At 48.9% G+C, this 15,680-nt stretch overlaps 1 protein-coding gene across 2 annotated transcripts; it reads left to right on the plus strand.

Annotated features, from left to right (window-relative positions):
- Positions 1 to 5,961: 5,961 nt before the first annotated feature.
- Positions 5,962 to 13,311, plus strand: GNPNAT1 (glucosamine-phosphate N-acetyltransferase 1). 2 transcript variants are annotated; one of them, XM_030275268.4, is made up of 6 exons: positions 5,962 to 6,064; positions 8,471 to 8,658; positions 9,367 to 9,429; positions 10,527 to 10,654; positions 11,264 to 11,325; positions 11,551 to 13,311. In XM_030275268.4, the coding sequence occupies exons 2-6, from the start codon at positions 8,487 to 8,489 to the stop codon at positions 11,696 to 11,698; spliced, it is 573 nt and encodes a 190-aa protein (XP_030131128.1). In that variant the 5' UTR covers positions 5,962 to 6,064; positions 8,471 to 8,486; the 3' UTR covers positions 11,699 to 13,311. The 2 variants fall into 2 exon arrangements, with proteins under 2 accessions (XP_030131128.1, XP_072786689.1); XM_072930588.1 differs by having other exon boundaries at positions 5,985 to 6,073.
- Positions 13,312 to 15,680: the final 2,369 nt, after the last annotated feature.

Here is a 15,680-nt window from a genome sequence, read left to right on the forward strand (position 1 = left end):
GCTACCCCGAGGCCGCCTCCAGCCACCATCCATGCTGTGTCCCACTCTGGGTGGCCCTCTGGAGGGACCACATCTGATTCACATCATCTCCCAGCTGAAAACCCTGTGCCAGACCCTTCCAAGGATGCAGCCTTACAGCCTGGGGCTCCTTGGAGCTCAGGAAGAGCTGCAGGGTCCTGTGGGCAGCTGCTTTATCTCCTGAATGTTTTTCCTCTTCCCATAAACTGGAGGAGAGGGTGGGAATGTGTCTGAGACAGGGAAATGATGGTAAGGAGAGAGAGGGATGTAAATCTTGCCAAGCACAGAAGTGACAGCTCCTGGAAGAGAACTGGAGTGAGAGCAGGGAATGTTGCTGGTGGGAGAATGTGGAGATGAAGAGCCAGGATGCCACAGCAAGGGTGGATGTGCCCCTGGCACAGCGTGGAGCACAGGGAAGAGCCTGGCCCCACATTGTCACAGATGTCCACAGGGCCTGGAAATGAGAGCACCTGGAACCTTCAAGTCTCCAATTGTCCTTCAAGCCCTCTGTGACCAAGTCAATCCAGATGATGCCATTTATTAGGCAGAGTTCAAAACCAGCCCTGTGGGATTTCCTGCCTGTCCTTCCTCCCCTACAACTGTGCCACAAGGTAAGAGAAAGGGGGAAAAGCTCATAAAGCAGAATTAAGGCAAGATGCTCAATAGAGCATCCCTGATTAATCATTTTCCCTTCATTTTGAGGAACCCCCCATCCTCTCCTGGTCCACACACCCCAAAGCAGAGCTCACCTTTCCCATCCCAAGCATGCAACACCAGTAAGCTCTCCGAGGTACGCTGGGCTTCATTAAATCCAGGTCACTACATTCCAGGGAAGCACTCAGGCACAGGCAGGGATCTCTCACTGTCTGCACGGCTGCAGGAGCAGCTCCAGGCACGGAAGAAGCTGAAATCTGATGTATAATGACTCCACCTAGAGGGAAAAGGGAATGGGAGAGAAGGGCCACGGGTGAGCACAGCAGGACTGAGCACGTTCCGATCCTGGAACAGAGGAGGGATCGCTGCCTGGCCACAGGGATGGACACTGGGACAACAGTGGCATGATCACAGAATTGTGGCTTCACAGAATGGTTTGGGTTGGAAGGACTCCCAAGCCCATCCAGTGTCACCCCATGCCATGGGCAGGGACACCTTCCACCATCCCAGGCTGCTCCAAGCCCTGTCCCACCTGGCCTGGGACACTTCCAAGGATCCAGAGGCAGCCACAGCTTCTCTAGGCACCCAAGGCCTCTCCACCCTCCCAGGGATAAATTTCTTCCTAATCTCTAATTTAAACCTCCCCTCGTTCAGTTTAAATTCTCTGTCCCTTGGGTGTGTCTGAGACCATCAATTCCCAGTGATCCCATGGCTGGCTCAGATCCCAAAGCCACCTGTCCATTTCCACCCCCAGGAACAGCTGCCCCTCACTGGTCTCACAGAAGATTCTTCAAGTCCTTCACTTGGGACACTTAAATATATCTCTTAAATATATCCTCCAATGCCCATGGAAGAGGAGGGCAAGGGTTGTATTTCCTTTGGAGAAGCTTCAATCCTGAATTTAAAGGAGCTTTGGGGAACACAGCACTCCTTAAGTGTCCCACTGATGGGACATCAGGTGACAGTGTGTCTGCAGAGACAGTCACGGGGCAAATGCCATCTTGGTGGAAAGGGAAAAGGCAAAAGCTGCTCTTTGCTCACTAATCCAGCCTGTGGAACCAACAGGAAGATCTCTCATCCCGAGTGCTCTGCCTGTGCCTGATGAGAGAATGTCCTTTTGCCCCAAATCTCCAGAGTCACCTGCAATGTGCACACCCCTGGACCTGCAGCACCTTGGGATCAGAAACACCATTTGGGCTTCATCCCCATTTCTCACCTTGAGTCCAAATTCATGCTGGATCCAACCCCAACTCCATTTTTTGGGGATGAGCTGATACTGTTTTACTTCGCATAAAACAGCCACATCCAAAGGAGGGTGAGACCCATAATTAAGTTTCTTGTTGGAGCTTTTTTTTGCTGTATTTTTAAAGCCTTGACTTGGACTCTGAGCCAGGATATTGGAGGATTAATAAGGGGAAATGTCAGTTTTAGGTAAGGATTTTCTCCATGAAAAAGAAGTGGGTTTGAGACACGGGCAGGAAAGCTGGGAACACCTGAAGACACCAAACACTGCCAGCCTCCATGGATGGCAGGCTGGGGCTGCAGCACCCCTGTGGCTCTGAAGACTTTCTGGGCAGTTAAATTACATTTGGCTGCTTGCTTAAAGATGGGATAATTATTTCCAGCGAGGCAGACACGGTCCAGACGCACTTCTCCTTCCATAACTGCACTAACACTATCCCAAACCCCAAGGAAATGTCATTTCCCAGGCCCAGGAGGCAGCAGAGCTTTGCCAGGTTTCCTCTTGACTTTATTAAGCTGGAGCAGATATTTAGTATCTCATTATCTGTCTGCAGGAAACACTTGGGGAGACACAGCAGCATCTTTCTCCCCAGCAGATAAACTGGATCCTCTACAAAATCCAGGTGCCTGGAGCTGCTCTGTGCAGCTCTTCAGACATTTCCACCCCTCAGGATTTGCTTGTGGCTGCACACAGCGCTGTCTGTAAGAGGTTAAAAGAACTAAAGAGGCTGATCCCTGGGTATTCCAAGCCCTGAGCATGTTCCCAAAACAGAATGTAAACACTTTTATTGTGGCACGGATTCATCTGTTCTTCCTGCCTTGTGTCATGCAGCCGAAGGAAAAGGAGAGCACTTTTTCCCTCCTCATAAAGCAGGGTGTGTTCAGGCTCTGACACTGACATCAAACAAGTGCATGGCTCCCTTCCCATCCTTCTGGCTGTCCTGCAGTCATGGATTTGCAATTTCCCTGCTGACAAATCCAGAGCAGCCAAAGGAGATTTTTGCTGGAATTTTGGGGCTTTTTTTTCCCCACTGCAACAGAAAATGCCACACGGTGGAATTGGCAGAGAGGAGATGTGGAAACGAGGAAATTGCTGAAAGGAATTATTTCAACTTTCTCCTTGGTCTTCAGCAGCCAAATCCTGGTCTCGAAGATACCAGGGAGCTTTGGACACTTGTTGGCATTGGAAAGAATTACAGAATGTCCTGATCTAAAAGGGAGCCCAGGGACCAAACCCCTGAAGGGTGGCTGTGGCCAGCACTGACAAAAGCAAAGAACACAGCCTCAAGCTGTACCAAGGGAAATTTTGGTTGGATATTAGGAAAAAGTTTTTTACTGAAGGAGTGATAAAGTTCTGGGATGTTCTGCCTGGGGAGGTGGTGGAGTCCCCATCCCTGGGTGTGTTTAACAAAGCCTGGATGTGGCACTGGGTGCCAGGGTTGAGTTGAGGTGTTGGGGCTGGGTTGGACTCGATGATCTGGAAGGTCTCCTCCAACCCAGTGATTCTGTGAATTCTGTGAGTTCTGTGAATTCTGTGAATTCTGTGAATTCTGTGAATTCTGTGAATTCTGTGGATCAGAGTCCAACTCCTGGCCCTGCACAGACACCCCAACAATCCCACCCTGTGCCTGGAAGCGTTGTCCAAACACTCCTGGAGCTCTGACAGCCTCGGGGCTGTGCCCATTCCCTGGGGAGGCTGGGCCCCTCTGGATGAAGAATTCTTCCCTAATATCCAACCTAAACCTCCCCTGGCACAGCTCCAGCCTTTCCCTGGGCCCTGTCCCTGCTCAGCAAAGAAGGAGCAAAGCCCATTTCATGTGTGGACTCACCAGAAGTGGCTGATCCCTGATGCAGTTTTTCCCATCCTGGGAACACCAATCAATGTAATTGAGCTGTTGGAATGAGTCCAAGATGATCAGAGGGATGGAGCAACTCTCCTACATGAAAAGATTGGGATTGTTCAGCCTGGAAGAGACTTTAGGATGACCTAATTGCAGCCTCCAGTGCCTGAAGGGAGCCTACAAAAAGCATGGAGAAAGACTATTTAGAAGGGCCTGGAATGACAAGGAAGGTTTTCCCATCCAGATCATCCCCCTGCTCTGGTTTAGACTCTTGCTGCTACAAAATCCACGTGCAAAAAGATTTGTCAGCACCTGTGGTGGGGAACAGGACAGCACTGGTCTCCAGGACTGACAAACTCAGCCTTGCTGGGGCAGTGCAAGAGTTTTAACCAAAATAAAGGATTTTCCCCTCATTTTTCAACATTCCAAAAGTCACTGCAGATCCAGGATCTCTGCTCTGAGCCTCAGTGGGGAAAGCTGGGCTGACCCCATATGGTCGTGGCCTTGTTATGGCATGGTTTTGGTTTTAGAATGCATTGACTCTCCACTCTGACTTACAAAGTGTAAAATTTACCTCAAATCCATGCAATATTTCCATCCAGGAAAAGGCACTGTGGTGGGAGTTAAGCTAAACCTCTGTCTGTCATTTTTCACACCATGGAAATGTCTCCACACTCCCAGTGTTCAACCAGGCAAAGCAGCAGAATAAAATATTCATTTTCAGCATGGATGGGACATTCCCACTCCTCTGGACCCCTCAAAACAAACAATAAGGGATAGGAGGGCAAACTCTCACCCAGTTTGTGCTTTTCCCTCACAATAAAAGGTTAAATACTGCAGTGGTTCATCTGGCTGCAATCTGGGAGCTTCGCCCCCAGATTTTGGGTGTGCCTGGACTGAGGAAGGTCGGTGTGTGTCATCTGGTCACTCTGGGCTTGAAGAAGTCAAAAAATAAGGAATGTTGATTGTTTCCATGGTGACAGAATGATTCATTCGGATGGTAAAATAACAGGGGAGACACATGGAAAATGAGAATCATGTCTCAGAAGCATTTTGTGCAATTATTGCGTTCATCAGTTCTCCTGCTGCAGGCTACGTGTGTGCCCTGACCTCAGCTATTCGTAAAACTGTCTCTTGAGATGATCCCAAAGTTGGGTTTTTTGGGTTGGAAAGGAATTAAAACCCTTACTCGTGAAGTCTGTCAGCCTTGGAGGCTGAAAAACTGAACAAGGCCCGTCCCAGCACAGGTTTTGTCCAAGCAGAGCAATGGAGCCTCCAAAAAAAGAAAAAAAAATCCCAGAGATAAAAATTATCAAAGTGAGAGCCTGGAGGGACAGGACAATGGCTTTAAACTGGAAGAGGGTGGGTTTATATGGGAAATTTGCAAGGGGTGTGTTTATGTGTCGTGCCTTGCTGCCTGCACCCTTGAAACCTGGAGGAAAATCAAAACCTCACAATTCTAATAAAGATTTGTAGGGAACAGTATGTTTATATAATAATAATAATAATAATAATAATAATAATAACGGTATGTTATTCACAGCGCTGTGGACGTATGTGGGGACTAACTGCTTTTTAATGGACATGTGCACTTTTGAGAACTTCTGATCTTGTTTTGTTACTCTGATTAATTTCTATATGCATAGAATTTTACAATAGGTTTCTGCATATTCATTTTGTTGATTTTGCGTTACACTTACAGCTAGTTACACTTGTACTCAGTTTTTGTCAGAAAGTATAGAAAGAATTCTTGGGTCACTCTGCCCTGTTTGTTTTGAGGCCTGAGGAGTTTTTCTTATTTTTTCTTTAGCTGGCACAACTTTGCTAGAAGTGTAGATACTAGACTAAACATATTTTTACTTATGTTAGCAAGTTCAAAGCGGTACATTTCACTTAAATCTAAATGGATTTGTGTTAAATTGTCACTCTGTCTCACCCTTCCCCTCGCAGATCCCAGCGGGGCTCCTGTGAGGGTGAAAAGGCGTTTTCTGTGAGGGTCTTCAGGCGGCGGGAAGAGCGCCCACACGGCACCGCCGCCATCTTGGCGGGGCGCTGAGGGGCGTGGCCTCTCTGAGGGGAGTGGGCGTGTCCTCAGCGCTCCCGCCCAATCCGCGCGAGGGAGCGGGAAGGTCGCGAGGGGGGCTGAGGGTGGGGGCGTGGCCAGCGGGCGGAGACGGGCGGTGATTGGCCGAGGCAGAGCAGCGGTGGGCTGCGATTGGCTGCTGCGCGGGAGGTGGCGCGCGCGCGCGCGGCCACGCCCACGCTGCCACGTCCGTGAGGGGCGCGTGCGGCGGCGCCGGCGCGCGCGGGTGAGTGCGGTGAGGGCGGCCCTGAGGGGCTGAGGGAGCGGGGTCCCTTTGAGGGGTCGGGATCCCCTCTGAGAGGGTCAGGGTCCCCTCTTAGAGGGTCGGGTTCCATCCCCGGGGAGCTGCCGCAGCTCAGGGGCGCTGTGGGGACACCACCGAGAGGCTGCGCGTGTGTGCGGGGTTGATATGACCGTCCCGAAGGCGTGTGTGTGTGTGTGTGCGCCCTCAGAAGAGCATGTGGGAGTTGAGGGGTCCCCTCTGAGGGGTTGGTTTCGGGAAGGGTCCTACCCCTGAGGGAGCTGTAGGGATCCCTCGAGAGGGCGTGTGGGACCCCCCGAGGTTCTGTGTGAGGAGGGGTTCCCCTCAGGGGATGTGTGGGGTGTGGGGAGCTCCTCGGGAGGCTGGTCTGTCCCACAGGGCTGCTTCAGCTGAGGAAAGCCGTGGGGATGCTCCAGGGGTACAGCTGGGCTTTGTCACCCCGTCCCCAAAACTGGGGGGTTGGGCTCTGTCACCCCGTCCCCAAAACTGGGGGGCTGTGCTCTGTCACCCTGTCCCCCAAACTGGGGGGCTGGGCTCTGTCACCTCGTCCCCCAAAACTGGGGTCTGGGCTCTGTCACCCTGTCCCCCAAAACTGGGGGCCTGGGCTCTGTCACCCTGTCCCCCAAAACTGGGGGGTTGGGCTCTGTCACCCTGTCCCCCAAAACTGGGGAGTTGGGCTCTGTCACCCTGTCCCCCAAACTGGGGTGTCCCCCAGGATGGCAGCTCAGCTCAAAGGGTCTCTGGTCATACCCTGCTCCCAACACATGTGGGGAACAGGGTGACCCACAGGCTGAGCTCTCCTTCCCTGTGCCTTAATCCTTTTTTCTTATTTTTAATTGACATTATTGTAAATCATATTCCTCTCTCCAGAAAATGAGCACAGCTTACAACTCCATCCTGCTCCAGCTGTGCCGGAAGTAGTTGGGAAAGTGACTCTTTGTTGGTCACTAATTGCTCATAGAGCATCAAAAATTTTATTTTCTCTTTGTGCTTTTCCCTTGGCGTGCTGTAACCCTGAGCTGGAGTTCGAGGTCTGCTTTATTCTGTACAGACACTGTTTGAATGTCGGTATGGACACTTGGGAATTCTGGGGGACAGAGGAAGGTTGACATTGGACTATATGTGCTGTAGGAACAGAGAAATCTGTGGGAATGTTTCTCTTTGCAATTCATCTTTCCCGCTGTTTAATTTTGAAAATTCACACGGGATGAGAGTTTGTGCTGCTGTTTAATTGCTGTAACAGCAAATATTTTTACTTTTATATGCAAAATTAGGATGAGAGCTGGGATTCAAAGGCCAGTGTGTACCAGCAGGTGGCATAAAAAGAGATTTTGTGTTGATTTTTTTAGTTTAGAAATTTCAGTTTGGTTTCTGGAGCCACTTTCACTTTTGAGGCTCATTACACTGTGATGCTTCACAGCAAACATTCTGTTCTTTCTTGGGCTGTGAGGTGTCTTATTTTAAAAAGTGTCATCCCAAACACTTTTTCCTTTCTCCTATTTATTTGGCCTGACCACCAGTGTGTGACTGCTGAATCGTTCATGGTGCAGCTTAGGCAATCTGAAGATTTGTAAAGAAATTAGAAGTTTTCATGAGCTCTGCTCATACCAGAACCTTGACCAGGTATTCTACAGGGGACAGAGTAAGAATTATTTTCCTTTATCACAGAATTCCAGGTTGGAAGGACTTTCAAGCCCATCTCATGGGCAGGACACCTTCTGCTATCCCAGGTGGCGTCAAGCCCAACCAGCCTTGAATGCAATAAGGAAAATACCTCCCTTTGTCACCCAGAATAACCCAATCTCTTCAATCATTAACAGGTGTCTCACTGTCACTTTGTCCCTGTTTCAGGGACACTGTGGGGCTGTGCTTGGCAGCTGGGCTCTGCAAACACCCAGAGCAAACAGGACAGCCCAGGAGAGGCAGGCTGGGCTCTGGCTGTGCCATCACCTGCTCTGGGATGTGGCACCTTGTGCCCGAGATTAAATATCCGTGGGGTGGGGCTGCTCGGAAAAAAGTGCATTATTCCCATGGCAGGTTTGAAATGGAGCAGGAGTGCAGATGATGGCTGGACAGGTTGTTGGGAGGTTTCTTAGTGATGCTTTCCTTGCCAGAGGGCTGTAGAGGTTAAATGCCCTCCTCAGAGCCTTATCAGGCTGGGCTTTTCCAGGATAAACACACGAGCTCCGTGTGTTGGTTCCGGCTGACGTGTGCTGTGCCCGGCTGCACACACTCTGTTAACCCGGCAGGTGAAGTGAACAGCAGTGTATTCACCTTCCTGGAAATCCCTGAGGAAAATCCCATGGCATGCTACAGGGGGAACAACTTATTTAGAGATTAAACCATGCCTTACCTGTTTGTTCGTTCCAGATCTCCGTTTGCAGCCATGATGCCCGTGGCCACCGTGATGCCCGATGACACGCCCATGTTTGACCCCAGCATCCTGCAGGAACTCGACTGGAGTGAGAACACCACGACCTTTTCTCCTGCTATTTCTCCACTGGATCCAGGGGATGGGCTGGTCCTGAGACCACTTTGCACAGCTGATTTAAATCGAGGTAGAATCCTGCTTTATTATGGCCAGAAATGACACTGCGGCGCTGAGTTGGTAACTTGTGTTTCTCTAGGAGCTCTCAGTAGATTGGGATTGCTCATTTTTTCTCATATTTATCAGTAAACAATTCAATGGAATTTTAGAACATCCTGACTTGCCAGGGACCCACAGGAATCATTGAGTCCAACCCCTGAACCTGCACAGGACACCCCAACAATGCCACCTGTGCCTTGTCCTAACATCCCTTGGGCTCTGGTAGCCTTGGGGCTGTGGCCATGTCCCTAAATTTGAGCTTCTGGCATCATGGATTGGTGCTGTATTGGGTGACCCTGAAAATTTGGTTTACTGTTTTAATCCTAAAATTCAAGTAAGATTTTCCAAATCCACAAGTTCCCATTCACCATGGTTTTGGAGAGGGAGCACAGTTGTTCATACTGTACCCTTTGATACCAAAACAACATAAACAAGTATCTTGGTGCAAGAATTCTTCTTCAGGTCTGGAATTTGGATAAAAAGGTTGCTTTGGACTCATTATTCCAAGCTCACTTGAGCTTTAGCCAGTCCTTCAGCATCGTTCTATCCCGTTCTGATGGGATGGGGCCATGGGGATGGTCCCTCTCCAAACAGCTGTGTTGGATTGTTGTTGCTGTTTGGAGCTGGCTGTGTGTCTGTCCCTCACTGAGAGTTGTTTTCCCCCCTCCTTTCCTGCCAGGCTTTTTTAAGGTTCTGGGTCAGCTGACAGAAGCAGGAGTTGTGAGCCCGGAGCAATTCATCAGTGAGTACCTCATCATTCCTTGGCTTTTCCACAGGGCTTGCAGGGAATCAAAAGATCCTGATGCTGACAGCAAAGCTGCTCAGGTATGAAGCTCCTGAGGGCCTGATGCCAGAGGGAGGGATGAGTTCAGCTCCCCTTGGCACTCAGCCTTGCATCCAGCTGCAGCTATCCCCAAGGGCTGCTTAAATCGCTGCCTAAATTGTGAAACTGGTTTTTAGACTGAGCTTTAGATAGCTGGTAGCATGGATTATTTGGGTTGCTCCAAGTTTCTCCAACCTGGACTGGAATGCTCTCCAGGATGGGGCAGCCACAGCTTCCCTGGACAACCTGCCAGCCCCTCATCACCCTCTCAGGGAAGAATTTCTGCCCAAAATCCCATCCATCCTTGCCCTCTGGCAGTGGGAAGCCATTCCCCTGGTGCTGTCCCTCCAGGCCCTTGACCAAAATCCCTCTCCAGCTCTTTTTGAACCTACTTTAGATCCCCTTTAAATGCTACTCCCAGGCCAGACAGGCAGTGGGGAGGCAGTTCAGGGATTCAGGGAATCACAGGATCTAAGCCAAACCCACCACTAACCCATGTCCACAGGTGTCACATCCACACAGCTTTTTAATCCCTCCAGGGATGGGGACTCCACCACAGCCCTGGGCATCCTGGGCCAGGGCGGAACAACCCTTTCCATGAAATTCTTCCCTGTGAGGTGGGAGACCCTGGCACAGGTGCCCAGAGAAGCTGTGGCTGCCCCTGGATCCCTGGCAGTGTCCAAGGCCAGGTTGGACAGGGCTTGGAGCAGCCTGGCATAGTAGAAGGTGTCCCTGCCCATGGAAGGGAGTGGAATGAGATGAGCTTTTAAGGTCCTTCCAGCCTAGAACATTCCATGATTTGCTATTGTAGCACCCATCTGCTCAGCAAGGAAAATAAGGAAAAGGAATTTGTGTAATTCCTGCTTTTTCATGGGTTAGTCTGACTCTGGGGCATTCATTTGCTGGAGTCTTGGGTGCATCGTCCCTATGATCCCACAGTGATTTGCAGTCAGAGACTGCTGCAGATATCAGATTTAACTGCAGTTTACTGTGAGCCTGAATTGCCTGTTCCACAGAAACCTTTGAGCACATGAAGAGGTCTGGAGATTACTACGTCACCGTGGTGGAGGACACCAACCTGGGGCAGATCGTTGCTACGGCAACGCTGGTTATAGAACATAAATTCACTCACTCCTGTGCCAAGGTAAATCCTGCAGCTGGGGAGGGAGGAAAAGATCCTGGCTCTGACTCTGGGCGTGTTGGTTTTAGGGTGTTATTGTGTGGTGACAACCTCAGGTTGTATTGGGGAGATTTAGGTTGGATATTGGGAAAAATTTCCTTGTGGAAAAGGTGGTCCAGCCCTTTACAGGCTGCCCAGGGAAATGGTGGAGTCCCCACCCCTGCAGGGATTTAAAAGCCATGTGGATGTGGCATTTGGGGACACGGGTCAGTGGTGACCTTGGCAGTGCTGGGGAGCAGTTGGGCTCGATGGTCTTGAAGGGCTTTTCCAACCTTAAAAATGTAAATATTTAAAAAATATACTTTTAAAAAGGTCAAATATTTTGTATATTTAAAAACTATATCACATCCTTGAGTGCTGAGCTGATAGGAAAAGCCAAAGCTTCCTTTTCCTAAGGAAAAGGAGCACTTGGAGATCTGTCCCATTGTGCCAGTGAGCTTTGGAAGGAGTCAGACGTGGTTCTGACAGAGCAGATGGCTGCAGATCTCCGTGCTGGGAGTTCCAGCCAGGCTGTGAACACAGGGAGCTGGAAGGGCAATTCCAAGGCTAACAAACACTTGCCTGTGTTTTCAGAGAGGCAGGATAGAAGATGTGGTGGTCAGCGGGGAGTGCAGAGGGAAGCAGCTTGGAAAACTGTGAGTATTCCCCACCTTTGCCATTCAGCAAGCCCTTTACACCTCACACCTTCCTGCCAAGCACCTGGGGAGAATTCAGCCAGCAGGGATCACCAGCTGGGCATAAAATGATCTGCAGGAAAACACAGAGAGTGCTGTCAGCCCTCAGTGTTGTGGCTGTGAAAATGTAACTCATTAAATACTCACTGACCCAGCATTTAACTGCTGGTTTTTTGTCTTTTCCAGATTAACGTCCACCCTCACCTTGCTAAGTAAGAGACTGAACTGTTACAAAATCACACTGGAGTGTCTGCCCAAAAATGTGGATTTCTACAAGAAGTTTGGCTATTTGGTATCTGATGAAAACTACATGTTTCAACGGTTCTTTAATTAACAACTTCTAGGTGTTCTGGGTTCTTTTATTTTCTTGGAAAGACTTTTGGTGGAGGAGCTCGTGCTACAATCATTCTCTCCGTGGAAAATTTCTATAGTTTATTGCTGCAGATATAACAATCCCTATAAATAATGAACATCAAATGTGTAAATCTTGGGAAGAAAATTACTGAGGTTTTAGAAAGAGTCCTCTGGATTAGAAAATAAGTTTAGAACTAATTTTTACTACTGTTGAGTCAAGGTGAAGCATTTTTGTTCTAGCTGAGTTACAAAGGACTTGTTAAAGGGATGGTTTTTAACCAAAGGTCTATATTTTTATCTCAAATTTTTTCTTGCATTGTATTTTTCTAAAGGTTTGTGCTTCTTTTCTCAGTAGCCAAAGGACAGCCCCTGGGACTGTCCTGGCTGTGCTGATGGAAGGATGATGTAGCTGGGGAAGGGATGAGGCTTCTCTTATGCAGAATTAGTGACACAGAACAGGCCTTAGTTCTGGTTTTTTCCATGACACCTCATGGAAGTGCTGGTGGTGCATCAGAAGTTTTCTAGGCACTGTTTTCCAAGACTGGATTTGTTACTGTTGGTGCAGGTTGGGGAGAATCCTTGCAGGCTGTGCTGAATTCCCAGTCTGAAAATGGATGTGTGCTTCTCACTGCAGGGCTCCTGCACTTTAGCTGATAACTTAGTTTTCAGGATAATTACTTTTTTTTTTCTGACATAAAAACCCCAAACGTGGTGTCCAACAGGGCAGAGGGTAACTGGGAAACTGGAATGTATCCCATAGGGAGTGGGGTTCTGGTTAGTAATCGCTGGGAAGGGGAGTGGGATGGCAGATTCAGCTTCACCTGAGGGAGCTGGGGGTGCTCAGCCCAGAAAAGCCTTACAGCCACTTCCAGGGCCTAAAAAGGAGGGAGAGGGACTTTTGTATGGGCAGGACACAGGGAGTGGCTCCCACTGCCAGAGGGCAGGGATGGATGGGATATTGGGATGGAATTCCTGGCTGTGAAGGTGGGCAGGCCCTGGCACAGGTGCCCAGAGAAGCTGTGGCTGTCCCTGAATCCCTGGAAGTGTCCCAGGCCAGGTAGGAGCAGCCTGGGATAGTGGAAGGTGTTCCTGTTGGAATGAGATGAGTTTCAGGTCCCTTCCAACCCAAACCATTCTGGGATTTACTGAACACCTGGATCTCCAGAGGGCCAGGAGGGATTTCCACCTGTGGCACAGCAGACCAGGAGAGAAATTTCCCCCTTCCTCTCCCAAGGGATTGCTGCTTCTGGTGCTGCAAGATTGGATCAATGATTTTAGCACTTCTGCCAGGGGTGAAAAGCAAAGAACATCCAAAGGCCTGCTGCCAGCAGTGGTGTTTTGTGTGGGGAGTGACAAATCCCACAGCATGAATAGGGCATTGTACCCAGCCAGGGTTGTTTGTGGGCAGCCAGGCCTTCCACACTGTCCTGCTTTGTGCTCTGGAGAGCGACTCTACAGTGCTGGGGGCTCTGCTTGATCTTCCTGAGGGTTCTCCACTCCATCCAGTGTCTCCTTGGTGATGTCTGCTTTATTTATTGATTATTTTTTTAAAGAATATCTTTGTTTAAGCTGAATAAATGATTGCCACCTGTATCTGGACTGTTTTTTATCGAGTGAAGATGTGCTTGTTGAGCAGCAGCACCTGCTGCAGTTCCCTGTTCCCCTTCCCTAGGCTGAAGAGAACACTTTGAGCGTAAGTTCCATGTGGATTTCTCTCCCAAGAGAAAGCAGATGTGCTCCTCTGACAGCATCTGCATGGCTCAAGCCCTGACTCTCATTCTGTAAAGCAGCTTCTGCTTTCTGCTGGCCCAAGCAACTGAGGTGGATTTTCTTGCCTTTCACAGTTTTAACTAATTCAGAATTTCCATGACTGAAAGTGGATTATTTGAATTCCACGGTATCTACACCATCTAAAGAGCCCCAGGCCCTCCCTAAGAGTTAAGGAGAAGATCAGAGTGAGGAGCAGGTGCAGCGGCCCCGCTCAGACCATTGTCAGACAGATGAATGGGGTTGAAAGCTGCGGTTTGTGGCTGCAGCACAATGGCCCTGCCGGCACAGCCCCCTCGGGGCGGCTGAAGAGCTCTTTGTTCATCCCAGAGGTGACATTCCCACCCCTCTGCACAAACAGCAGCTGCAGAGCTGCCAGTGCCCAGCCTGGGGACCTGGAGGTGCCACTGGGCCACCACAGGGACAGGGACAATGCCACAAGTGCCAGCTCTGCATGGCCCCGGGGCAGGGAACCGCAGGAACTGCAGCAGCCCTGAAATTTATCCACAGTGCAAAGGGCTGAAGGGGGAAGAGTAAGGGCACCTGTGCATTTATTATCTATACATAAAAATAGATCTAAAATAGACATAAGTATGTATAGCATATAAAATCTATATATGGGTATGTATTTTATGTATATATAAAACCTATATGTTACTTATATGTTACTTATAAAACCTATATGTTACTTATAAAACTTATATGTTATTATATTTATAATGTATACATATTTATATATATATATACACATACACATATATAGAGACACTATATATGTATAAAATCAACCATGACCTCCTTCAGGCAAATACCAAACCACAAATGTCTTTTCCCTGTACTACAAAGGCATCTGGGTACCTCTGTTTCAGACTCATATAATTATATATAGCTATATAAATCTCTTTATTTATATAAATATATATAACCATACAAATAATATATATATAAAAATTACAGTATTTGGACATATAGTTGGTTAACACGGGAGAATCCCAGACTGGTTTGTGCTGGAAGGGACCTCAAAGCTCATCTCATTCCACTCCGTGCCATGGACAGGGCCACTTCCACTATCCCAGTTTGCTCCAAGCCTTGTCCAACCTTGCCTGGAACACTTATACTTATTTTTTTTGTCAGAACCAGCCCTAACAGCACTTCCAGCTTCTTCAGAGGTTGAATGTTACCTTCTCCCTGCGATTTAATTTTTTTGGCTGAGACCTTTCCCACCCTGAGGAAGAGATCTCCAGCTCCTTCATCTGCTTCCCCTAAGCTGGAAAAGGCAATTTCAGCACCTTAATGAAGAGCTGTGGATTCCCAAAGATTTGAGTGTTGCAGATTTGTGTTTAAACCTGGAAATAAAAACAATTCAATCCACTTCTCTTTCCCGTCCACAGTGAGGGACCTTGCATCAAATTCCTGCCTTTAGTTCAACCCCCAAAACCAAATATTGAAACAAACCCCTCCTGGCAGTGAAACTACAGCAGACAGACATGGGAAGCTTTAAATAGACAGCTTAGTAATAGATCTGAGGAAAATTAAATCTCAGAATCCCCTAGGATCTGACAGGCAGACAGACCAGAATGACTGTAAAAGGCACCAGAGGAGGGGGTAATGCCGGGAAAAAAACTGGATTGATGAAAAATCCTTAGTCATGGAGCTTGTCAGCAGGAGGGGAGTGTTCCCAGGACCCCAGAGAGAACAGACAGACATGGACGAGCCTGGAGATGAATCAGTGCCTTCCATCTGTGCTCCATCCCTCCCCTTCCCCAGGGACCTGAACTGGAGAGGGATTTGATGCCTCCCAGCCCAGCCCCAGCAGCAGCTGCTGCCTGGCAGTGTCTGTGGGACACTGCTGCCATGTGGGAGCCTCATGCTCCAAAGGCTGGGAATGCTTTTCCCAAGAGCCCCAGAGCATTCCTTTATGGAGGGTTAAGTTCAGAGCAGGAATAAACACTCTGCAACTGCAAACCAGCACTGGACACTGACACAGCGCAGTTCTCCAGGACAGAAATCACTTCTTTCTGGTTGAAAAGTTCCTAACTAAAGCATCACGTTGTTTATTGCAGATTTTTTTTTCTCCCTGAAGGAATTACGCTGCTCCATCCCTGCAGTAGGTGGCAGAGGGTATCAGCAGGAACAGGAATGTGCTGCTGGATGCTCTGATCCCCAAATCCTGAGCCCATTTTTTCCCTGTTAAA

This window comes from Taeniopygia guttata, chromosome 5 (assembly GCF_048771995.1).
Source record: "Taeniopygia guttata chromosome 5, bTaeGut7.mat, whole genome shotgun sequence".
NCBI classification, from domain to species: Eukaryota; Metazoa; Chordata; class Aves; order Passeriformes; family Estrildidae; genus Taeniopygia; species Taeniopygia guttata.